The sequence below is a fragment of the Podarcis vaucheri genome, assembly GCF_965113315.1.
Source record: "Podarcis vaucheri genome assembly, chromosome: 12".
Taxonomy (NCBI): Eukaryota; Metazoa; Chordata; class Lepidosauria; order Squamata; family Lacertidae; genus Podarcis; species Podarcis vaucheri.
In genome coordinates, this window is record NC_138750.1 from 42,096,121 (window position 1) to 42,120,911 (window position 24,791).

At 45.6% G+C, this 24,791-nt stretch overlaps 2 protein-coding genes across 6 annotated transcripts in view; one reads left to right on the forward strand and one right to left on the reverse strand.

Annotated features, from left to right (window-relative positions):
- Positions 1–24,791, reverse strand: part of PIP4K2A (phosphatidylinositol-5-phosphate 4-kinase type 2 alpha) — a 204,459-nt gene that overhangs the window by 91,088 nt on the left and 88,580 nt on the right. The gene's annotated exons all lie outside the window — the stretch shown is intronic.
- The window catches only part of ARMC3 (armadillo repeat containing 3), a 64,882-nt gene continuing 49,337 nt past the window's right edge, over positions 9,247–24,791 (forward strand). Inside the window, exons 1-3 of the mRNA XM_082193669.1 lie at positions 9,247–9,567; positions 15,531–15,619; positions 21,540–21,588. Coding sequence (XP_082049795.1) covers positions 21,541–21,588 — 48 coding nt within the window. The 5' untranslated portion in view covers positions 9,247–9,567; positions 15,531–15,619; position 21,540. The remainder of the gene's footprint in view (positions 9,568–15,530; positions 15,620–21,539; positions 21,589–24,791) is intronic.

Genomic DNA, 24,791 nt, shown 5'->3' on the forward strand with positions numbered 1-24,791 from the left:
TCGCCACTGGCTGGGGTTTCCGAGGGAATCTCTGATGAAAAGTTTCAATCAAAACCTCGTCATCTACATCCTCTGCCCTGACCCAGGTGTTTTCCGACTCCGGCTCCCCTTCCCACATTACCAAATACTCTACTTGCTCTCCCCTCCACCTGGAATCGAGAATCTCCGCTACATGGTAGCTGTGTTCTTTTTCCTCCATAGCTGGTCCCCTATTGACCCTCCCCTCTCTGTCCCCTATATACGGTGACAGCAATGATCTGTGGAACACTGGGTGCAACTTCATGTGGTTAGGTAACCGGAGTCTGAAAGCCACTGGGTTGACCTGTTGCGTGACTTCAAATGGGCCCAGTCTTTTGGGTCTTAACTTCTTACAACCTCCTTTAAATGGTAACCCTTGGGTGGACAACCACACCAGATCCCCCACCCTAATGCTTTCTCCTTCCCTTCTGGTTTTGTCTGCCTGCCTCTTATATTCCTCCTTCGCCCTGTTTAAATTAAGTTGGAGCTGGCGATGGATCGCTTCCATTTCTTCAACGAACTGTTCTGCGGCTGGAACGCTCCAGTTCTCCCCCTCCCCCCCTGGGAAGGCTCGGGGATGACACCCGTGATTGGCCAAAAAAGGGCTCATTCCCGTGGACACGTTCTCCGCATTGTTATAGGCAAATTCTGCCAACGCCAGCTTCTCCACCCAATCATTCTCTCTGTCATTCACATAACACCTCAAATATTGCTGGAGGACACCATTAGCTCTTTCCGCCTGCCCGTTGGTTTCTGGATGACGGGCAGTTGAGAAATTCACCTCTACATGCAATAAGCTCATGAGCTTCCTCCAGAACCTGGAAGTAAATTGTTTCCCTCGGTCCGAAACCACCCTCAAGGGGGCACCATGCAATCTAAACACATTTTCCACAAACAATTTAGCGGTTTCTTCTGCTGTGACCGCATGTGAGCAGGCTATAAAGTGGGCCATCTTGGTTAACAGGTCTACCACAACCATAATGGCTGTCTTCCCTTTGGACCTGGGCAGATCAGTCATAAAATCTATTGCCACTGCCTCCCATGGTCTTTCCGGCGTGGGTAGTGGTTCTAATAAACCTGCCGGTGCCCGCCTCTCCCCCTTGGCTCGTTGACATCGTTCACACCCTCTCACATACTCCCGCACATCTTCCCTGACCTTGGGCCACCAGAATTCCCTGGTAACCAGCCACATGGTTTTGTGTTGCCCAAAATGCCCTGCTGTGGGGCTATCGTGCAGTTGCTTGAGTACCTTTTCCCTCAATTCTCCTTCAGGTACGTATAACGCTCCCTTGTAGTACAACGCCCCGTTTCTCTCCTCAAAACCCCCGGGTTTGTCTCCCTCCCTCCTGAGACCCCTGAGTTTGTCCTGGGCATATTCATCCTGCACCGTTCCCTCTATCAGTTCCCTTAGCCCCACCAGTGCCGCCCCACACACCCAGCGATCCTCGGGAATGACATGGGTCTCTTCGGGTGCACCCTCTCCCTCCAAATATTCAGGTTTGCGTGATAGAGCGTCCGCCCTAACGTTCTCCTGGCCTGGTACGTAACAAATCTCAAAGTTAAATTTGGAGAACTCCTGGGCCCATCTCAACTGCCGTTGGTTGAGCACTCGCGCAGTTCTCCAATACTCTAGATTCTTATGGTCCGTGCGTACTTGCACCTTCTGTTGTGCACCAATTAGTAGGTGCCTCCATCTCCGGAAGGCCTCATAAATCGCAAGAAGTTCCCGGTCATACACCGTGTAGTTTCTCTCCGATTTGTTCAGCTTTCGCGAAAAGAAGGCACACGGTCGCCACTCGGACCCCTCCTTCCCTGGCTGCAGAAGAAGCACCGCCCCTATGGCTCTGTCAGAAGCGTCTGTTTCGACCCTCAGCTTTTTTTGTAAATCCACATGTAGAAGTTGTTCGTCAGAGGCGAAGGCCTTTTTCAGTTCCTCAAACGCTCGCTCCGCCTCCCCCGTCCAAACAAACTTCTTTTTGCTGCTGAGACAGTCCGTGATGGGCGCCGTCAGGTGAGCGAAGTTTCGGATGAACTTACGATAAAAGTTTCCAAACCCTAGGAACCTCTGCACATCCTTCTTAGTCTTGGGGGTTTTCCATTCCAGCACCGCTTGAACCTTGCCGGGGTCCATGGCCAACCCCTTGTCTGACAAGCGGTACCCCAGGAATTCCACCTCCTTGGTATGAAACTGACACTTCTCCAGTTTCACCCACAGTCTGTTGGCATGCAGCCTGCTCAACACTTCTCTGACGTCTCTCACATGTTGCTCCTCATTCTCCGAATACACCAACACGTCATCTAAGAAGGCCACGCAATTCTTGTAGAGCAAAGGCCCCAGTACATGGTTCATAAAGGCTTGAAAACACGCGGAGCCTGCTTGTAATCCAAAAGGCATAACGAGATATTCAAATGCCCCCAAAGGGGTGAACATGGTGGTCTTCCATTCATCCCCTTTCCTTATACGTATCAGGTTGTACGCCCCCCTTAGGTCCAGCTTTGTAAAAATCTTTCCTTTTCGCACCCTGGTCAAAATATCATCAATCCTGGGCATAGGAAAAGCCACCGGCTCTGTCACTGCATTTAGGGCCCGAAAGTCACATACCAGTCTCGGCTTGTCCGTGTTCTTTTTATCCACAAAAAACACTGGGCTACCCCCCGCTGCCTTGGACTCTCTGATGAAGCCTCTCTTCAGGTTCTTGTCAATGAACGCTCGCAACTCCTGCATCTCCCTGTCTGACATGGCATACAACCTGCCTACAGGAAGCTGTGCTCCAGGGAGTAAATTGATCTGGCAATCAAAGGGCCTATGCGGGGGTAGTTGGTCAGCTTCCTTCTCGCTGAACACGTCGCTGAGATCAGCATACTGTGATGGCACCTTCCCCTTCTCCATCACTTCCGTCCCTGCTAGGGTGGCTTGGGCCCCTGCTGACCCCTTTTCCCCCCTGCAGTGTTCTAAGCAATGTGCGGAACCGAAGGAAACCACTCTTTGATGCCAGCCCACCAGCGGATCATGTAGGGCTAGCCAGCTCATTCCCAAAATAATGGGAGCGCCTCCCAAGGTGGCCACATTAAACGCTATCAGTTCTGTGTGCCTTGCCACCCTCATTATCATTGGGATGGTCTGCAAGCTGACGCCTCCTCCCAACAGTTCTCTGCCATCGATCGTGGTCACCTGCAGGGGGTTGCTTAAGGGGATAGTCTGTATCTGGTGTTCAGCCGCAAACTCCTTGCTCATGAAATTGCAGGAGCTGCCTGAGTCCAACAGCGCCTTTATTTTTAGGGGGTGTCCATTTTGCAACTCTAGCGACACTTCAATCACTAGAGCAGGTCGAGGAGCTTCTGGCACTGGCACTTGGGAAAGGGGCACTTTCACTGCTCTTTGGCCTGGCTGCAGTGCCCTGCTGGCAACCAGGCGTTGGCTTTTACCTGCTCCGTTTCTCCCTGCTCTTCCCCCTCAACAGTTCCCACCATCCCTTGCCATTCCTTCCTCTGGGGGCAGACTCTGGCAAAGTGGCCTGGCTGTTGGCAGAGATAGCATTTCCGGGGTCCCTTTCCCTCCTTCTTCGCCCCCTCACTGGGCTTTGAAACTGCGCGCGCGCGGGCTGTTCCGATTTCCATCGGCTCTGCCGGCGGGAAAGCTGGCTCAGGAATGTCTGGAATGCGTAACTCCTTCCAACGTTCCCCTCTCCCTTCCCGCCTCTCCAAGGCTCTTGCCTCCTGGCGCGCTCCAATGGTCAGCGCAGATTTGGTCAGCTGATCCATAGACACCGCCCTGGGGCTCCTGGCCAGCTCGTCTTTCACAGCTGAAGAAAGACCTTCTTCAAATAGCATCTGAATGGGTGCTGCCGATAAATCCCACCCCAATCTGTGAATCAGCATGGTAAATTCAGTCCAGTACTCACGGACAGATCTGCTTCCCTGCTTGCAAGCCATTAGCTGTCTGCGCACTCCCCCCTCCTCAATATCGCTGGAGAACATGACATCCATTGCACGAAAGAATTTCATAGCGTCCTTCAGGATATCGTTGTGCGTTGCCATCAGGGGTCGAACCCAATCTCGCGCCCCCTTCTCAAGATGCCCAATTACGAAAGCAACTCGGGATTCCTCATCAGGGAACTCATCAAACTGCACATTCAGGGCATATTGCATTTCAGTCCTAAAGGCATGGTAATCCTTGGGGTCCCCCCCAAACTTCTGCACTAATCCTGGTACCTTTCTGGGGAACTGAGTGGTTCTCCCCTTCTTGTCTGCATCTTGAGCCCTCCTCTCCTCGAGCCTCGCCGTCTGCAGCGCAAGTTGGACCTCCAATGCTCGGTATCTGTCTTCCAAGCTTGGACCAGCTCCACCCCCTGCGGCTCCGGCTCCTGCTGGGTCGCTCATGATGCCTTCTCCTGCACAGGCAGCGTACAGAGACTGTCGGACTGCTGTCAGGGGTTGATTAGCTGCTTGTGCTTAAAATAGTGCCCCTTCAGAGTTTGTGCGACCCCACAAACCTCTGTGTGTGACAGAGCTCCTCAGACATGTCTGCTCTAGTCACTTGTAGAGTCCGACAGTGGCTGTCTGCGGAAGCGCTTCCAGCAAAGAAGTTCCTTAACGGAAACGCGTCTCCTGGACTCACGACGTGACAGCTTCCGGCGAAGCATAGGTCTCCCTGCAGTTGCTTCTGACACCTCCCCGCTATTTTCGCTCGAAGTGTCTCTCACCCCTTTCTCTCCCCTTCTGCTTCCTGCCTGGGCTGCTGCGTCTCTCTCAGCATTACTGAGATCCTCCTCCAGAGACCCCGTGCTCCCCCTACTGGTCCCTGCTTTAGCTGTTGACTCTCTCCCAGTCTCTGGGAGCCCTACCACTTCCCTTTCCTCCGATGTCAGTTCCCTGACAGTTATGGTGCAAAAAATACGGTAGTTCGATGTATAAAGGTAGATTTTCCAATCGTTTTCCCACCTAGTCTCTGGCTCTGCCCTCTGCTGGAATTTGGCTGCCAGAAGTCTGCCCAGAAGGCAATGTGGCCCTTGGTCTGAAAAAGATTTCCCACCACTGGTGTATGTGATTAAAACTGAGTATATTGGAAATAAATAATGGATTTGCAACCAGCGGCATGGTGGTAGTGCTGTATGCACATAATATATGTGACAAAAATAGTTGTGCTCTTGTTGGTAAAGCTAGTACTGTATATTGTTTGATGTCAGCAGCTAGCCAGCAGTAAATCACACTGTGCAAGTTGGAGTTAACTCATTATTAGCAAAAACACGTTCTGCACAGAAGTGTCAGGCCTAATAAGCCCAGCAACTCATCTCCAGTAGGTCTAGCTTCCATGAAGCAGTTGTTGAGGCTGAAGGTACCCTCTCCCCACAGCTGCCTAAGCCCCTTCCTCTCCAGGGTTTCTTCCCAAGCAATCAGAGATTGTGTTTGCACATCGCTAATCTCTTCTCTGCCCTTTTCATGCCTCTTCTGGTTCTGGGAGAGAAGGGTTGAGAGGAGCTTGTTGAAGCAGGTGAGGGAGATCCTCATGACTCTTTCATCAGCCTGATTCATCTCTGCCACCCACTCTCCTGCTGCAGCTTCTGGTTCTGGACTGCTCTCTGCCACAGATTCTTCCAGCTCACTAAGCCCTGTTACATCTTCAGGTTCTGAAACCTCCTCTTCCCAGTCTTCTCTCTTTTCTCTGTGTGACCCCTCATTGTTGGGTTCCTCCCACCATTCCTCTGCCTCCAACCTGTCCATGACATTTGAATAGAAAAATGCCATGAATCCCTTTGCCACAGTACACACTGCCAAATGCTATTCATTTGTTCATAGCATTAGATGAAACTCAAGTTCTGAATAGTCAGTGCAGAATGAGATGAGGACCAGGATGTTTTCTTTCACAAAGCTAATAGATTCTTTGTGGGAGGGGGGTTGGCTGACTATTTCATAAAACAATGTGTGTGTATGTGTTGTTTTACTTATTTGAAAGAAAGGTGGAGAAAGAGATTCTCACAGGAGGAATTTGAACAGCAAAGCTCTCTGATAAAAGAAGGCTAAAAAGTTCATTCCAAATACCAATTTGCTAATAGTCCCATGAGAATAATGTTTATATTGGCAACAATGAACAAATAGAGATGAGTGACAGGTCCACAATTAAATCATGAATGGAAGCAAATATTCCCAGTGCAGAGTATGCATATCACTTGCCAATACAGTCTGTAACCTCGGGTTACAGACGCTTCAGGTTACAGACGCTTCAGGTTACAGACTCAGCTAACCCAGAAATAGTACCTCGGGTTAAGAACTTTGCTTCAGGATGAGACAGAAATCGTGCGGCGGCACAGGAGGCCCCATTAGCTAAAGTGGTACCTCAGATTAAGAACAGTTTCAGGTTAAGAATGGGCCTCCAGAACGAATTAAGTTCTTAACCCGAGGTACCACTGTAGAAAGAGACCAATATTCCAATGTCCTGAGACCATATTCTTATGACTACATTACTCCAGTTTTCCAATTAGCTCCTACAAATTATTACCCTGGATGTAATCACACCTTTCAGATCAGTAGAATCGTCAATTCCTCCTGCACTTCAGTTACAAAATGCCTCAATATGCATGTGAACTTCTGGGATAATTTCACCCAGTTTGATAGTTAGCACTGGTGTCGGACTCAGTGGTGGACCTTGGAGTCTCAAATTTCAGTGGCACCCTGTGCGACGCCAAAATTCAGCCCCCATCCATCACCTTCCAGTCTACATCACAGCTGAGATGCCCTCTGTGGCACCCCTGAGGCTCTGCACCCAGTGCAATTGAACCAGTTGTGCTCCCCTAAAGCTGCATCTGTTGGACTTGAACAAAGGAGATCTGGTTTCAGGCTAAGAGGCTTATTGGGTGATCTTGGGCCAGTAGCACAAACATCCTAACCTACCTTGAACAAGGAGAAGGGCCACAGCTAAGAGGGGAACGGCTGTCACTTGGTAATAGCTATCTGCTTTGCATGCAGACTGTCCCAGGTTCAATCTGGCATCTCCAGGTAGGACTGGAAATGTCCCATTTGCAGAACTGCTGCCAGTAAGTGTAGACAATGGATGAGGAACTATGACTATCCAGGTGTTGTTGGACTCCAACTCCTATCAGCCCCAGCCAGTGGCGTAGCGTGGGGGGGTGCAGGGGGGGCCAGCCGCACCGGGCGCAACATCTGGGGGGGGGCGCTCGCACTCTCAGCTCTCTGCCCCTACCTGGCTCACTCACTCTCTCTCACTGCAGTGCTGGCTGTGCGAATCCGATCCGAGCTGCCGGGTCGCCGCCCACTGTGTGGGGGGGTGCCAGGTGTGCGGTGCGGAGAGAGAGCAAGGGGCTATCTGGGGGAGGGACAGTGCAGCGGCCGCCCAGCGCAGCGCTGAGCGCGGGAGAGAACCACACCAGACCAGACTAGGCAGCAGCAAGAAGAAGCTTGCAGCGGCGGCAGGTTAGGGGTTAGGGGGTGCAAATTACTTGCCTTGCTCCAGGTGCTGACAACCCACGCTACGCCACTGGCCCCAGCCAGTATGGCCAATGGTCAGGGATGATGAGCACTGTAGTTCAGCAAATGTACGCAGGGCCACAGGTTCCCAACCCTAGATGGACCAATGGCATGTTCTTATGTTGCAAAATTGTCGTAAATAAATTGGGATAATTGCCACATATAGTGTCTGAGCAAGTTGGAGGAAGGGCAGAATACAAATGTTTTTAATCGTGTTCTGACCTTTCTGTTGTGTTTATGGAGTGGTGAAGGCAAACTCTCATTAGCTCCACAGGGGGCAGGGGACAATCTTATTAAGGTTTTATTCAGTGCTTTTTTCTGGGGGGGATACAGAGGTATGCATACCCCTAAACATTTTTTGAATCTTTGTACTTTTGTCCATTTACTGTATTTATTTTTTCCAATTTGCACTATAAAATGGTGGTTTTCTTGGGTCAAAATGAGAGCATCCCTAAACATTTTTTTAAAGAAAAAAGCACTGGTTTTATTTTACAGAGAATGATGGTGGTTCTTCTCACTCCCACTTTTGAAGGTGGGCCAGTCTGTTCCTGAAGAGTAGCTAAAGGGAGTGAAGGCCGTTATGGTGGAAGGGGACTTTAGTCACAGTGTTCAAATTCTCAAAAGAAAGATGTTGAGTCCCATGCCTGTATGGAAGATTATGAGGAAATAGAATATGGATAAAGTTTATGGTTTGGTGTATTCTACTTTGGTGGTGGATTTATTCTGCTCACGTTTGTTCTGTGATATTCCGCAGTGCATCCACATTATTGCTGTCCATGATGGTATTTGTAACGGGGCAGTTTAATCTTGAGCTCACAGCTGTGTGACTAAGTGTAGGAAAGCACACATTATGTGCGGTTAAAATGAACACACGCACATATACAAATTAAAATGCAGTATGTGTTTGTGTGTGAATTACTGTATTTCCGAATGGGAACTGCGTTATTTTGTACCAGAGGGAATGTGGGTGTTTTAGGAACTAACACTGGATCGTATGTCTCTTGTACACCACCTCTGTAATGTGGCGTAGGCGTGAGATAACGAAAAGGGTTTCCAAGAAAATAAGGCGGACGGAGGAGCAGAGGCTCCTCCTTCTGAGAAGCTTTCAAAACCCCCGATCCCTGCTAGTAACTGCGCATGCGTCGTCGTCATCGGCGTCGTCATCATGATCAGCAACACAATGACTACATAGAGATAAGGTCTTTAAAGTTACGATTCAATTATTCTGCGACGGCTGAGGATGAGATTGGTTTACATTTCCAACCAAAAATCTCCCATACACACACATTTACGGGTTGCTGTAAATATAAGTCGCTGTCAGGGAAAAGGAGGGGTATAAATAAATAAAACGATCAGCCTACTAAAGTCACACGTCCCAGTAGAAAATCCAGGGCTCAGTTTGTTTATTTATTTGAAACACTTCCACCTCGCTCTTCGGTGGAAAACAAAACCAAAAACCAAAAAGCAATACCAGAACGGGTAACAATTAAAAGCCATGCATATACATTCATTCACGCACGTAAAAGCAATCTTAATCTGAAAATTTGAGTGCAGATTGTTGTGCTTTTAAATGTTTCAAAGTTAAAATAAAAATAAAAACCCATACCTAAGACCTGAGTTGGAAAGGGTACTAGAATTGTCATTGCTGCCACGTTTTGTTGGAATGGTGGAGAGAAGGCGCACGTTAAATTCCTGCCCCTCTCATTGATTTCTATGAGACGCTTTTAGTCCCGCCCCTGCGGAAATAAAGATGGCGTTCAAAGCGAACCCGGAATCTGTAAGTGGTGTGCTAGTCTACTTGAGCAAGTCTATGACTAGCTACAGCAGGCTCTGCTTTCCTCCCGCCTATACTTTACTGGCCCGGGAAGCTCCTGTTACGCATGCGCTGAAATCTCTCGCCTGGTGGTGTAACCTAGCAACGGGAGAAGCCGGACGCGTTAGGAAAAGAGCGAGAGGGCAGGCGTTGTGGGTTCTTGGGAACGCAGCTACCCGTGTAAACAGTAGTGTACAGATCTCGCTGAATGGTGAGACTTTCCGGGCCAAGGCTGGGCTGGGAAGCCGTCTAAGGCAAGGAAAAGGACGCGTGTTTGTTCCCGGGTAACAGTTGATGAATCCTCTGGGTTTTACTGGCAACTGTTTTATTAATTTTGAAAAAGAAAAAAAAGCAAGCATATGAATAAGAAAAATTGATTTTAAACGGGATGGGGGTATTCATTGCGTTTAGAGATTCATGCACACACGTGTCACAACAACGTGCATACGCTTCCAAAAAAGGCGTTTCCCCTGTGTGAGAGAGGGGGAGGGAGGGAGGGAGGAAGAAAGAAAGAAAGAAAGAAAGAAAGAAAGAAAGAAAGAAAGAAAGAAAGAAAGAAATTGCTTTTTTAAAGAAAAGTTTCCTTTTTGCAAGTATTCAAATGTTTTGTGTTTGTTTCAGAACTTATATACCGCTCCACATGAAAATAATACCCAAGCGGAACACACACACACACACACACACACACACTCACTCATACAAATCACAGGGCAATGTAAAAGCATGAAGTCAAGAAAAAAATAAAAGCTGAAGAATTAGAAATGGACTATTTTCAGTTAGGGGGACGCGGGTAGCGCCGTGGGTAAAAGCATCAGCGCCTAGGACTTGCCGATCGAAAGGTTGGCGGTCCGAATCCCCGCGGCGGGGTGCGCTCCCGTCGCTCGGTCCCAGCGCCTGCAACCTAGCACTTCGAAAGCACCCCTGGGTGCAAGTAGATAAATAGGGACCGCTTACTAGCGGGAAGGTAAACGGCGTTCCGTGTGCTGCGCTGGCTCGCCAGATGCAGCTTGTCACGCTGGCCACGTGACCCGGAAGTGTCTGCGGACAGCGCTGGCTCCCGGCCTCTAGAGCGAGATGAGCGCACAACCCTAGAGTCTGTCAAGACTGGCCCGTATGGGCAGAGGTACCTTTACCTTTATTTTCAGTTAGCTCAGCTAGTTAGAGCATGGTGCTATTAATGACAAGCTGCAGGTTCAATCCCCATACGGGCCACCTGCAGATTCTTGCATTGCGGGGGGGGGGGGTGGACTAGATGACCATTGAGGTACCTTCCAACTCCACAATTCTATGATTTTATTTAATATATTTCAAATAACTGCTTAGCCCAATCCCAGCCATGGTTTCACAGAAGTATGAGTGCAACTGAACATAGAAGCAGCAACTCTGCTTGTTCTGGCAGGACAGAGATGAGCAGGGAGGTGATTTTTTCCACATTTTGGACACATTTAAAGCACTATGGTACCATTTTGAACAGCCATGGCTTCCCACAAAGAATTCTTGGAGCTGTTGTTGAGTATTCGGACAGTTGTTTGGACAGCCCCTATTTCCTTCCCAGAGCTACAATTCTGAGTTCCCTGTGAGAGGGATTGACTGTTCCACTTCTCTACTTCTTTGATCCTGTATCTCCACATCCCATTTGACCCTAATCCCATTTAAAACAAAAACCAAAACCTGCCACTGGGGAAGAATGAATGGGACCACATGAGCTTTGATCAATTTTGATTATACTTTGGGCAGCTCAACTAGGTTTTTTTCTTGACTTCACTAGGCTCACTGTGCCACATCTGAGGATTTTGTGCTTTACTTGCTTTGCTCTTTATTATCATAATATGTATTTCCCTTTTCCATATTTGAGAGCTAATATTCTCCCTGCCAACATTGTAGGTAGGGATAGTTCTGTCTCTCTGGGAACATCTCCACTGTAGCTGCATAATGAGCCTTGCTTTAATGAAGAGCAGCTTAGCCAAAACTATATGAGGAAAGAAAAGCAAGGAATAATAATAATAATAATAATAATTTATTATTTGTACCCCGCCCATCTGGCTGGGTTTCCCCAGCCACTCTGGGCGGCTTCCACAGAAACCAAAAAAACATTAAAATATCATACATTAAAAGCTTCCCTGAATAGGGCCGCCTTAAGATGTTTTCTGAATGTCAGGTAGTTTTCCATCACCTTGACATCCGATGGGAGGGCATTCCACAGGGCGGGCGCCACCACCGAAAAGGCCCTCTGCCTGGTTCCCTGTAGCTTCGCTTCTCGCAATGAGGGAACCGCCAGAAGGCCCTCGGCGCTGGACCTCAGTGTCCGGGCAGAACGATGGGGGTGGAGACGCTCCTTCAGGTATACTGGGTCGACTTACGGAGGAGGATTTCAGAGGATTTAGAAAGTAATTCATTTCTGAAGTGTACATTTTCCCAGTTCCTAACACATCAGTTGAGGTCAGTTGTGTTACAATTTCATGACACTCAAGGCTGCCCTGCATTTGAAAAGGGTGTCCAGGGCAGGAAAGACAGGTTTTAAAATAAGAGTGCTGCAGGTTAGGCATTAGTAATGTGGACTGGCACAGGAGTGACTGACTGACTGCTTGGGTGCGGATGCCGCAACTGTTGGAGTAGCTCTCAGATTTTATTCATGAACGTTAATTAATTATTTGAACAGTTGTTTTAAGCTACCTGTTGTCAAGCTTGAAGGGGTGGAGGAAGAAAGAGACTAAACAATGAGAACTGCTTTATGCTGAAATTGACCAATGCTCCATCTAACTCAACACTGCCGACTCTGATTAGTAGAGACTTTCCAAGGCACAGAAAAGTATTTTGCCATCCTGCAATCTGATATTATTTTAACCCAAGACAAGAAGGGCTTGAAATGGGATCTTTTACATATAAAATATATGCTGTGCCATAGGCCTGAGTGAACAAAGGCCACCACTGCTTTGGTTACCAGAACCTTCCTTGTTAGCAGGAACTTCCTTTTCCTTGCATCTGTCAGAATAGTATCAAATATATACATGTGTGTACTTGTCTACTGTCATTGATGTTTTGCTCTGTAAGGTGCCAGGTACAAGAAGCCAGATCTCAGTCCTAAAGAGCTTAAAAACTAAATACAACAGTGGACATGAACAGAGGAAGGAAAAGGAGGGGCAGTTGTATTAGGGGATGAAATCTTCTCATAATCTTAATTAAAGGTAATCACAGATGACTCTGGGGTTGTGTGCTCATCTCGCTCTGTAGGCCGAGGGAGCTGGCATTTGTCCGCAGACAGCTTCCGGGTCATGTGGCCAGCATGATTAAGTCGCTTCTGGTGAACCAGAGCAGCACACGGAAACGCCGTTTACCTTCCCTGCCGGAGTAGTACCTATTTATCATACTTGCACTTTGATGTGCTTTCGAACTGCTAGGTTGGCAGGATCAGGGACCGAGCAACGGGAGTTCACCCCATTGCGGGGATTAGAACCGCCCACCTTCTGATCAGCAAGTCCTAGGCTCTGTGGTTTAACCCACAGCGCCACCCACGTCCCTTTCCCTTAATTAGGTAGTTGCTAATGCCTAATCAATTAGGATTGACAAGGCAGTTGCCAATCAGACCGAAAAGTTATTATTCACCCACTGTGCTTCATTGTTCCTTATACACGCTGGCACTCTGATCCGCAAGGCACTCTGTTCACAGAAAAGATTTTAGCTGGAGTGTAGCTGTCCTATGCTCTGACTGAGTTCTGTCTGGGTCCAATCCCTGTTAATGTTATTGACAGAAGTTAGATGGGCCTTAATAACAAGTCCAAGTATTCTTCCATAGTTGATATCTTTTGATTAATTTACTCCTCTTGTGTGTTGGACAACTTTGATATCCCTCTAACTCTTCAGGAGATACACTTAACTGGTGTTAAGGAAGGGGTCTTAAGAGTTCTGATGATAAATGTAGCAACCAGGAGGGAAGCTTTCTTGTTAGAGATTTGAAGCAATGGACTTGCACTTTGATGAAAGGAGTAGGAGTGAAAACAGCCACTTCCTAGTCGTATTTATTGATTTAACAACATCAAAATATAATTCCATGTTACCTAACACTGGGGGTGAGTTTTTATTTTAATCAAGCAAGTATCTATTAGAGTTTAAACCAACTAAGTGTTACACGTGAGTGGTTGCATTACCCTGCTTTTCAACGGCACCTGAAATAGGTATCTTTCTGCTTGTTTCTGCAGCAAACATGAATTAAATAACACAACTGGAACATCCATATATTTTTGGGTTTAGAGATGGAAAGCAGGGCTTAATCTAATTACAGTGACACTTCTTTAAGAAGCTCTTTAGTTTATGTGACCCTTTAATATGATTTGCTTTTAAGACAGCCCCCCTCATCTTTTTCATAAAATTGCCCTGCTGTTAATTTAAAGCAAGTGATTGAATAGCTGCCATGTTCTATTTATTTTAGGTTTATATTAAAGCGCTTTTTCTTAAAGTCTTTCCCTCTTGGGAAGAAGGATTTTGCTGTGCATCTCAGCAAGACATCGGAAATCTCACACATCATTTTTCCATTCAGATTGTTTGTCACAGCTTGTGTTATCCCTGTGGTTTACTAGTGTCACATCCACTAGAAATCTGGATTCTGCCTCACGAACCCTTACAAATTTTATCCTAAACAAAGTTAAATTAATGGAGCCAAATGTTGTCATCTGTCTTCATTAATTTTATTTCATGAACGAGTAACAACTATATTTAGTACTGCATCACACAGTGAAAATGTTTGCTTTCTGAAATAGCTTAGAGGACTCGGTTTTGGAGTTTTCAGCTAGGGACAGGATCTTCTAGTGACTGTGTGTGTTTGCACACGATAGGCCATGAGTTATGGCTTAATAATCCACAATGTAAATGAGTACTGTGCTGGTATAGGCAGCCCCTTCACTCCCTCTTTATTCCTCCCTTTGCATGAGCACATGTAAGTGGAAAGTTTTGAGTGGTTTTTGATCCCGGGAATCTGGTTTATTACTCTTAAACAAACCAGAATTGGCAAACCAACAACAAATCCCTGTTTAAAATTGGTTTATGATTTTGTCTTGATCAAGAACAACTGATGAAAATCCCAGATTCAGCAGTCATATTCATTTCTGGTTTGTTTACCTGGTTGTACAGAGGGAGGAGCAAAGTGGGAGCAAATGCATTATCTGTACTAGCATGCTACTCATTCATATCATGTCATGCATGATTACTTTTAATGAACCAAAGACCCAGACAATATATAAGACTACATACCAATGCATTCGTAATATTCTCACTCCCTTAATCCAGCGACAAGAGGAAGCCGCTCGGGCGCCTGGGGCAGGGCGCACCACGGGGCCTCTGGAGTCTGCCTGTCTCCTCCCACTCAGCTGCCCTACAGCTGGGGGGGAGGCAGCGGCCGGACCGTATGGACAGTGCGGAGCCTGCGTGCACCGAAGCCACCGTGTCTCTTCCAGGAGAGACGCATGGCTCGGGCATGCTGCATGCCCCGCGGTGCTGCCCGGCATTTTGTCACCCTCCTCAGTGGTGACACCCAGGGCGGCCCGCCCCTACCGCACCCCTTCCTCCGCCCCTGCCTTAATCATGTTTATGGAATGGAGAGTGGACTGTGGCATTGTTTTGTCTCCTTCTCCTACGCTACAACTCTCTGATGTGAATTTACCCTGCTGGACATAAGCATTGTTATAACTTATGTTGTCCACAGACAGCTTTCCAGGTCATATGGCCAGCAGGACTAGACTGCTTCTGGTGCAACAGAACACCGTGACGAAACCAGAGCGCATGGAAACGCCTTTTGCCACCGTTTATATATACCACTAAAAGAGGATACTGTTCTCCTCCTATTCCTCTTCGTTCAGTTAGGAATATATGTGTGTAGTGCAGAAGTTAGGTTTGGAATAGATTCTGTTGCTGCACATTAAATATGATTCGCCTTGGTCATGTAAACACAGCTGGTAAAAGGACGAGGCCAAGAAGTAGTCAAATTTGTTGCAGGAAGTTTCTGCTAAAGACAGAAGCCTGCACAATGACTAAATAATCAGCAATACAATCATGATGCTAATTAACTGGGAATTTGCATAACTGAGGAGGAAAGTACTCTTAGTTCATAATTTTTCAACATCTGTGTACATTTGTGTGATTAACAGAAATAATTCCACTTAATTATAACATGCCCATTTTTTAGCTGCCAATAAATGAAAGTATTTCTTGTCCTGTGTTGCTTTAGGTTTCAGAGGATAGAACAAATCCAGTGAACTAGCAAGAAAAAGAAGACAATTGACTTGGATCCTGGTTATAGGCGGTGGGGTAAAAAAGGTAATTAAGTTCCTGAAAACAAATAGTTGCTTCATAGCACTATTTTTTCCTGCAAATCTTAGTGTATTTTTATGTTATTATTGAACTGGGAGAGGGGGTGCGGGTGGGGGGTGTAGTTTAGATGTACCAAAGCAGGGAAATTATATAATTCAAAACACACTAAATGAAAACCCAAGGTGAAAATTTGATTCTCCAGCCCCACCACTGAGCTTGTGTAGTTATACCTTGTATAGAGCAAAACCTCACATAAGTTCAAGATGATGAGGTTAGATCTTCAGTTAGCACAGGTGTAAATGAGAGCACAGGGTCAACAGGTCTAGAGAATCAATTCCATATTTAAATAAGTGCTTCTTATATAATTGTACAAAGTTCTCCCTGCCCCACTCTCCTTCCACGCAGAATTATGCTTTTCAGCTACATATATGTGATACATTTACTGTATTTTGCGCCCCATAGGACGCTCGGGCCCATAGGATGCACCTAGTTTTTTGGGGGGGAAATAAAGGGAAAAAAATTTATTCCCCCCCCCCAGGTGCGGGGCTGGTAGAACCAGGTCGGGGAACAGCGGGAAGGCGCGCTCTGCCTCCCCGCTGTCCCCTGAGCTTGTGGGGCTGGCTATGGGGAGAAGTGCGCAGAGCCGGGGACTGCAGGGAGCTCTGCGCGGCCAACGGGAGTGGGGCGGGACTTCGCGACCGGCTCCCGGTGGCCGCGCAGAGCTGCGCTGAGCCGGGGACTGCAGGCAGCTCTGTGCGGCCATCCGGAGCTGGGCGGGACTTCACGCCCCGCTCCCGATGGCTGCGCAGAGCTGCGCTGATCCCGGGACTGCAGGCAGCTCTGCGCTGCCATCGGGAACGGGGCGGGACTTCGCGCCCGGCTTCCGGTGGCCGCGCAGAGCTGCGCTGATCCCGGGACTGCAGGCAGCTCTGATCCCGGGACTGCAGGCAGCTCTGCGCGGCCATCGGGAGGGGGGCGGGACTTTGCGCCCGGCTCCCGGTGGCTGCGCAGAGCTGCGCTGAGCCGGGGACTGCAGGCAGCTCTGCGCGGCCATCCGGAGCTGGCCGGGACTTCACGCCCCGCTCCCGGTGGCCGCGCAGAGCTGCGCTGATCCCGGGACTGGATTGGCAAACTTGAAGTTGGTGCTATCAGGTTGAGCCAGTGCTTAGGATCACAGGGAAAATCAAATAAAAATGGTAATCAGTTTTCTGTGGGAAGCCTGTATATTTTAATTTGCAGAGAAAAGAAAGTGAAGGTATTAAATTAATATATCTACTGTATATATAGCAGGCATATATATGGATTAGCTATGTTGGTTTGGGCAAAACTACATACTATCCTGGCAAACGTATTCTGCTCAAACAGAAACATTAACATTAATGTAGGGATAAGGAGAAGGCACTTGCAAGCGAAAATTGGCAAACGGATAGGTTTAACTCGTCCCGTGCTCTCCTGTCAAAGTTCCATTGACAAGCCCTCCTATCCAGTGTTTCCTCTGCAGTTATACATGCTCTGTGTTTTGGAGTCTGTGTGTATGTGTTCAAATGACCATGTGTGTGTTTATGTACGGCTTTTATAGAGGAGAATTAACAGAGGAAAATTAAACACACACCTTCAGCCTTGTAACACAGGCTTGGGAAACCCATCTCTCCCTTGTAAAATGTTCCATGCACAAGGATTGCAGAAGTGAATCGCGATTACATTTATCAATCTAAACTTTTTTTCAAGAAGCTATCGTTGTATACGTTTCTACTTTTGGCATGCTGCTGAGCTTAGTTGTAGAGAAAAGCTGAAAGTAAATACCTATGCAGAACCAATGATTTCAATTGAAGCCTTTTTTATAGCAGTCACTCTGTTTCCTAAGCTCCCATCTGTCTTTATGTCATTGCTGTGCTGACTTGTATATTGTACTGAGAATTGACAGACCTCCTGCTGAGTTTTAGTGGTTACACTTCATAATAGTACACATTGTGAAGTCAGCTCATAAATTGCAACCACAGATTCCAATTATAACTAGAGTTGTATGTCATGTTCATGGGTCTTCGTCTGATTGAATTTTTGTGTACTTTATATTCTAGCTGAGATCTAATATAAATATACATTATAATTGCTGGCATTCTGGCTTCATCTGCTTTGGGCTATGCTATAAATACCCATCCCCTTTTTTATTTTTCCACTAAACACATATGAAAAGATTTGATTAGTGTTGGCCAAATGCACCATTGTTGTTGTTGTTTAGTCGTTTAGTCATGTCCAACTCTTCGTGACCCCATGGACCAGAGCACGCCAGGCACTTCTGTCTTCCACTGCCTCCCGCAGTTTGGTCAAACTCATGCTGGTAGCTTCAAGAACACTATCCAACCATCTCATCCTCTGCCGTCCCCTTCTCCTTGTGCCCTCCATCTTTCCCAGCATCAGGGTCTTTTCCAGGGAGTCTTCTCTTCTCATGAGGTGGCCAAAGTATTGGAGCCTGAGCTTCACGATCTGTCCTTCCAGTGAGCACTCAGGGCTGATTTCCTTAAGAATGGATACATTTGATCTTCTTGCAGTCCATGGGACTCTCAAGAGTCTCCTCCAGCACCATAATTCAAAAGCATCAATTCTTCGGCGATCAGCCTTCTTTATGGTCCAGCTCTCACTTCCATACATCACTACTGGGAAAACCATGGCTTTAACTATACGGACCTTTGTTGGTAAGGTGATGTCTCTGCTTTTTAAGATGCTGTCTAGGTTTGCCATCGCCTTTCTCCCAAGGAGCAGTCGTCTTTTAATTTCGTGACTGCTGTCACCATCTGCAGTGATCATGGAGCCCAAGAAAGTAAAATCTCTCATTGCCTCCATTTCTTCCCCTTCTATTTGCCAGGAGGTGATGGGACCAGTGGCCATGATCTTCGTTTTTTTGATGTTAAGCTTCAGACCATATTTTGCGCTCTCCTCTTTCACCCTCATTAAAAGGTTCTTTAATTCCTCCTCACTTTCTGCCATCAAGGTTGTGTCATCTGCATATCTGAGGTTGTTGATATTTCTTCCGGTGATCTTAATTCCGACTTGGGATTCATCCAGCCCAGCCTTTCGCATGATGAATTCTGCATATAAGTTAAATAAGCAGGGGGACAATATACAGCCTTGTCGTACTCCTTTCCCAATTTTGAACCAATCAGTTGTTCCATATCCAGTTCTAACTGTAGCTTCTTGTCCCACATAGAGATTTTTCAGGAGACAGATGAGGTGATCAGGCACTCCCATTTCTTTAAGAACTTGCCATAGTTTGCTGTGGTCGACACAGTCAAAGGCTTTTGCATAGTCAATGAAGCAGAAGTAGATGTCTTTCTGGAACTCTCTAGCTTTCTCCATAATCCAGCGCATGTTTGCAATTTGGTCTCTGGTTCCTCTGCCTCTTCTAAATCCAGCTTGAACTTCTGGGAGTTCTCGGTCCACATACTGCTTAAGCCTGCCTTGTAGAATTTTAAGCATAACCTTGCTAGCGTGTGAAATGAGTGCAATTGTGCGGTAGTTGGAGCATTCTTTGGCACTTCCCTTCTTTGGGATTGGGATGTAGACTGATCTTCTCCAATCCTCTGGCCACTGCTGAGTTTTCCAAACTTGCTGGCATATTGAGTGTAGCACCTTAACAGCATCATCTTTTAAAATTTTAAATAGTTCAGCTGGAATATCATCACTTCCACTGGCCTTGTTATTAGCAGTGCTTTCTAAGGCCCATTTGACTTCACTCTCCAGGATGTCTGGCTCAAGGTCATCAACCACACTACCTGGGGTATACGAGACATCCATTTCTTTCTGGTATAGTTCCTCTGTGTATTCTTGCCACCTCTTCTTGATGTCTTCTGCTTCTGTTAGGTCCTTTCCACTTTTGTCTTTTATTATGGAAATCTTTGTACGAAATGTTCCTTTCATATCTCCAATTTTCTTGAACAGATCTCTGGTTTTTCCCATTCTATTGTTTTCCTCTATTTCTTTGCATTGCTCGTTTAAAAAGGCCTTCTTGTCTCCTTGCTATTTTTTGGAAATCTGCATTCAATTTCCTGTATCTTTCACTATCTCCCTCGCATTTTGCTTGCCTTCTCTCCCCCGCTATTTGTAAGGCCTCATTGGACAGCCACTTTGCTTTTTTGCATTTCCTTTTCATTGGGATGGTTTTAGTTGCTGCCTCTTGTATAATGTTACGAGCCTCCATCCATAGTTCTTCAGGCACTCTGTCCACCAAATCTAAATCCTTAAACCTGTTCCTCACTTCCACTGTGTATTCATAAGGGATTTTACTTAGATTGTATCTTACTGGCCCAGTGGATTTTCCTACTTTCTTCAGTTTAAGCTTGAATTTTGCTATAAGAAGCTGATGATCTGAGCCACAGTCAGCTCCAGGTCTTGTTTTTGCTGAGTGTATAGAGCTTCTCCATCTTTGACTGCAGAGAATATAATCAATCTGATTTCGATGCTGCCCATCTGGTGATGTCCATGTGTAGAGTCGTCTCTTGTGTTGTTGGAAAAGAGTATTTGTGATGACCAGCTTGTTCTTTTGGCAGAACTCTATTAGCCTTTGCCCTGCTTCGTTTTGAACTCCAAGGCCAAACTTGCCAGTTGTTCCTTTTATCTCTTGACTCCCTACTTTAGCATTCCAATCCCCTATAATGAGAAGAACATCCTTCTTTGGTGTCATTTCTATAAGGTGTTGTAAGTCTTCATAGAATTGGTCAATTTCAGTTTCTTCAGCACCAGTGGTTGGTGCATAAACTTGGATTACTGTGATGTTAAAAGGTCTGCCTTGGATCCGTATCGAGATCATTCTATCATTTTTGAGATTGCACCCCAGTACAGCTTTTGCCACTCTTTTGTTCACTATGAGGGCCACTCCATTTCTTTTAGAGGATTCTTGCCCACAGTAGTAGATGTGATGGTCATCCGAACTGAATTCACCCATTCCCGTCCATTTTAGTTCACTGATGCCCAGGATGTCAATATTTATTCTTGCCATCTCATTTTTGACCACATCCAACTTACCAAGGTTTATGGTTCTTACATTCCAGGTTCCTATGCAATATTTTTCTTTACAGCATTGGACTTTCCTTTCGCTTCTAGGCATATCTGCAACTGAGCGTCCTTTTGGCTTTGGCCCAGCTGCTTCATCAGCTCTGAATCTACTTGTACTTGTCCTCCGCTCTTCCTCAGTAGCATGTTGGATGCCTTCTGACCTGAGGGGCTCATCTTCCAGCGTCATAACTTTTATATGCCTGTTGTCTTTGTCCATGGAGTTTTCTTGGCAGGGATACTGGAGTGGCTTGCCGGTTCCTGCTCCAGGTGGATCACGTTTGGTCAAAACTCTCCACTATGACCTGTCCATCTTGGGTGGCCCCGCACGGCATAGCTCATAGCTTCTCCGAGTTATTCAAGCCCCTTTGCCACGGCAAGGCAGTGATCCATAAAGGGGAATGCACCATTAGTATGTGTAAATGATACAGCTCTGTGAATGCAAAAATTGCTAGCAAACTTCCGTAAATGTACATGTGCGTGCCTTAAAATGCATCTGAAAATAAAGCCAAACTTTTTAAACTCCAGTAAGTGCAGAAAATGGTCTCACTTATTACAACCAAAATCTGGTTATTTCTGAAGTTTGAAAGCATCCTTAAGAGCTAGTGAGTGGCATTATAAGAGCTTTTTGAAGCAAGTGAAATTGAGCTGCTACTGCTTTAGCAACTGCTAGAGCCATGGATTACATCAGGATGGCCAAGAGATAAAAGGCTTTTGCTAACAGCTTGCAGTCAGCAGATAAAGTAAATCTAAGAATCATTCCTCACTCCAGTAACAATCATTCCATGAAGTCTACTGAATTATGGTTGAAACCCTGTGTAAACTGTGTCCACTCAACATTGCTTGTCTGTTCATCATCTGCTTTTTTGTTTGTTTTTAGAATGGGTAAAAAAATTAAAAAGGAAGTGGAGCCTCCTCCCAAGGATGTGGTAAGTTTATAAAACACTCCTCACTATAAAAATGAAAATGTTTCACAATTATAACATTCAAGTTTTCTCTCCTCCTTCAATCTTTACTCCCACTTACTTCCCCTTCTGCCTCTAAAAATGTCTTGTAAAGATAAAGATAAATAACATTTTTGTTTCCGTTTGACTGTGTGTGTAAACAGAGGGACCAATCACATTTATTTTCTGAAAAATATTATATTACGGTAGGCCTTTTTCTACTCGGAAGAAGAAGAATGGAAAAGAAAGAAATATACAGTATAAACTGTGGGTTTTGACTGTGGACTTTGGGTTACCACCACCTGTGGAGTAAAGGTGGATCTCAAGTCTGATTATATGTGAGCTTTGTCCTTGGTCTAGAAAAAAACAGTATGCAGATGTCCCCCTACAAAAAAATATGGGGGGGGGGAGCAAAAGGGCTCGGCCCCTAAAAGATAGCACCCCTGGGCTCATGGGGCTTATTCATGGGGAAGTAGGGTTAGGATTAGAGCCTTGGAGTTGTTGTGCACGATGTGGCTTATTTGTTGGTTCAGGCTATAAGTAGCCCACCTTAAGTCTACATAGTGAAGGTTAAGATATACATTTAAATGTATAAAACATTTACAGCTTGCATGAAGTCACATGTGTATAAAAGGGCTCAACTAATCAGTGTCATTACATGAAAAAAACAGGTTCCACTGACATCTACTGCTATGCTAAGGATCAAGATGTAAGTAAAATCCCACTAGCTTAATTGAAATGGTCGCTTCAGTTTTCAAACATATGACTCCAGCAATTGATCTGTTCCCTGAGTGTTCTGAAGCACATCTTTCCACCATCTCATGAAATTTTAGAATAGTCTTCAGTGCTCAAAACTGAGAACATTAAAATATGGTGGGAACAAATTCTTCATCTTCTTCTCTATGGAATGTCATGTATAAAATTGTTCCAGAAAGCTGTACAAGTTTGGAGGTACTAGCTTAGCCCATTATACAGTACCTCTTTTCTGCCACCTGACCGTTTCCTTCACAACTTGTGCAAATCTTTCTGCTCCATTTTTAACCTCAGTAGAAGCAGCAGAAGGTATGGGAGTAGATTATTTCACTTCCACCCAAATCAAAAGCATATTAGGTGATCTAGTCTGTTTCCCACCACTGTATGCTGCTTTCCTGACAAGGAGAGGAGTACATTCACTTACAAAGGACACCTGCCTTTTTCCTTTTGTGGAAACTAGGTTCAGGTATCCTGTTTCTTTTTTAAGTGATTGAACTGTTCTCAGGTTTCATAAAACTGGAAGAATAATTCACGAGTATTTAAAATACAAGGACTATAATCTGCAGTTTATATTTCTAAACTTGTTATGCAAATTAAAAGATGTTTGAAAAGACGGTTTTCAAGAATATTTTAGAAGAACTATCCCAGCATTATTTTACCTCTGTTGCAATTGTTGCAATGAAACCATTCATAAAGAGGGTTTCTGCTTTCCCCCATAAAGTAAAAAATGTTGAAGCAAAGAATGTGTTTATATTATTATTATTAAAGATGTCTTAGTTTACAAAAATACATTCATTGTCTCTTTATTCAAGTTGTGTTTTCTACAGATCAGTTTCATTTGTTGTGAGACATTAGTATTGCGTGCAGTATTAGGTTGGGGCAAGAGGGGGATGGGGGATGGTGAGTGGGGTGGGGTGATAATTCTTCTGTTCTTCTACTTAGTGTATGTGTGGGGTTTTGTGTCCCTTGTAAGGGTTCAGTGTCACTTGTATGGGTTCTCTTACTATTCAGTTGTTGTATTTCCTTGGTGGTGAGAGAGGTTGAGGTGGCCTAGGGTGTGGTTGGTTGTCTTTGGTTGAGATTTGTTTATGTGTGTGGGGTGTGTGGATTTTTGGATCATGTTAGCCAGATTGGTTCACATGCTGTCGGTGGATTCTTGTTGTTGTCTTGTTGGGCTATGTATGTGATAAAGGAGAACCATATTGGGGTGAAGGTGTCTTCTATTTGTACCCATGTCAGTTTCAGTTTATTGGCTAGTTTTTCTAGTAAGGCTGTTTCCCATACTATTTGATACCATTGGTCCATGTTTACTCCTGACAGGTCTTTCCAGTATCTGGCTATGATGCTTCTGGCTGCTGAGAGTAGGTGGGTTATGAGCGCTTTATAATGTGAGTGGTCATCAGTATCTTGTATTTTTAAAGTTACTCCTTTTGATCTTCCTTGGAAATAGTGGGCATAAATTATTTTGTTTCTATCATATCATGCTGAACCATGAAAGTCTACTCTTCTAGCCTAATAATGTTTAGTCCTTACAGGCTTGGTGGTATGTTCTGTAAACTATTCCAACAAACCTGTGTTGATTGTCCAGTGTGAAAGTTTATATTTCTCTGAGTCTAGTATAGACATCCTTGCTAAACTTCAGAGATTATCCATAAGTGTTGTGATCTGCATGTAGCCCCATATTTGTGTGTCTGCTTTATGAATTGTCATTATTTCTATTAGCTTGACTACCACAAGCACATATGCACTCGGCGGAGTGGAGAGCCATCTGTCACTTTCGGCCAGCCTAACTTCTGTCATCTATGGTAACTTCTGCATTAAATAACACATTATACCCAGAATACATGGTAGCTCAACAACTTTGCCAAAAAAAGCTCAACAAGTTTTGGTCTGGATAGGCAACCCTATTATATGGAAACTTCAGCTGGTTTGAGCATATAATGACAATCCTGGCCCAGCACTGGCTGCCAATTAGTTTCTCAGCCCAGTTGAAAGTGCTGGTTTTGACTTATAAAGCCTTAAACATGTCAGGACTGCAATACATCAAGGACCACCTCTCCCTATATGAACCCACCATGGACTCTTCAATCATCACCTGAGACACTTTTTCGTGGGTTGCCTCCACAAGAGGTCCAAAGGGCAGCAACGCAAGAATGGGCCTTTTCTGTGGTGGCTCTCTGCTTGCGGGATGCTCTCCCCAGGGATGCCTGCCTGGCGCTTTTGTTATATATCTTTAGGCGCCAGGCAAAAACATTCTTCTTCTCCCATAAAAAGGTAAAGGACCCCTAACAGTTAAGTCCAGTTGTGAATCTCACTTTTGGTATCTCACTTTTGTATGAACCGAAGGCTGGCAGCTAAATTGCATCCTAGTCGGAGTTTGTTTCCCAGACATATGAAGTTTATATAAAGTTCTCAGCCAATTCAGAAGTCTGGCT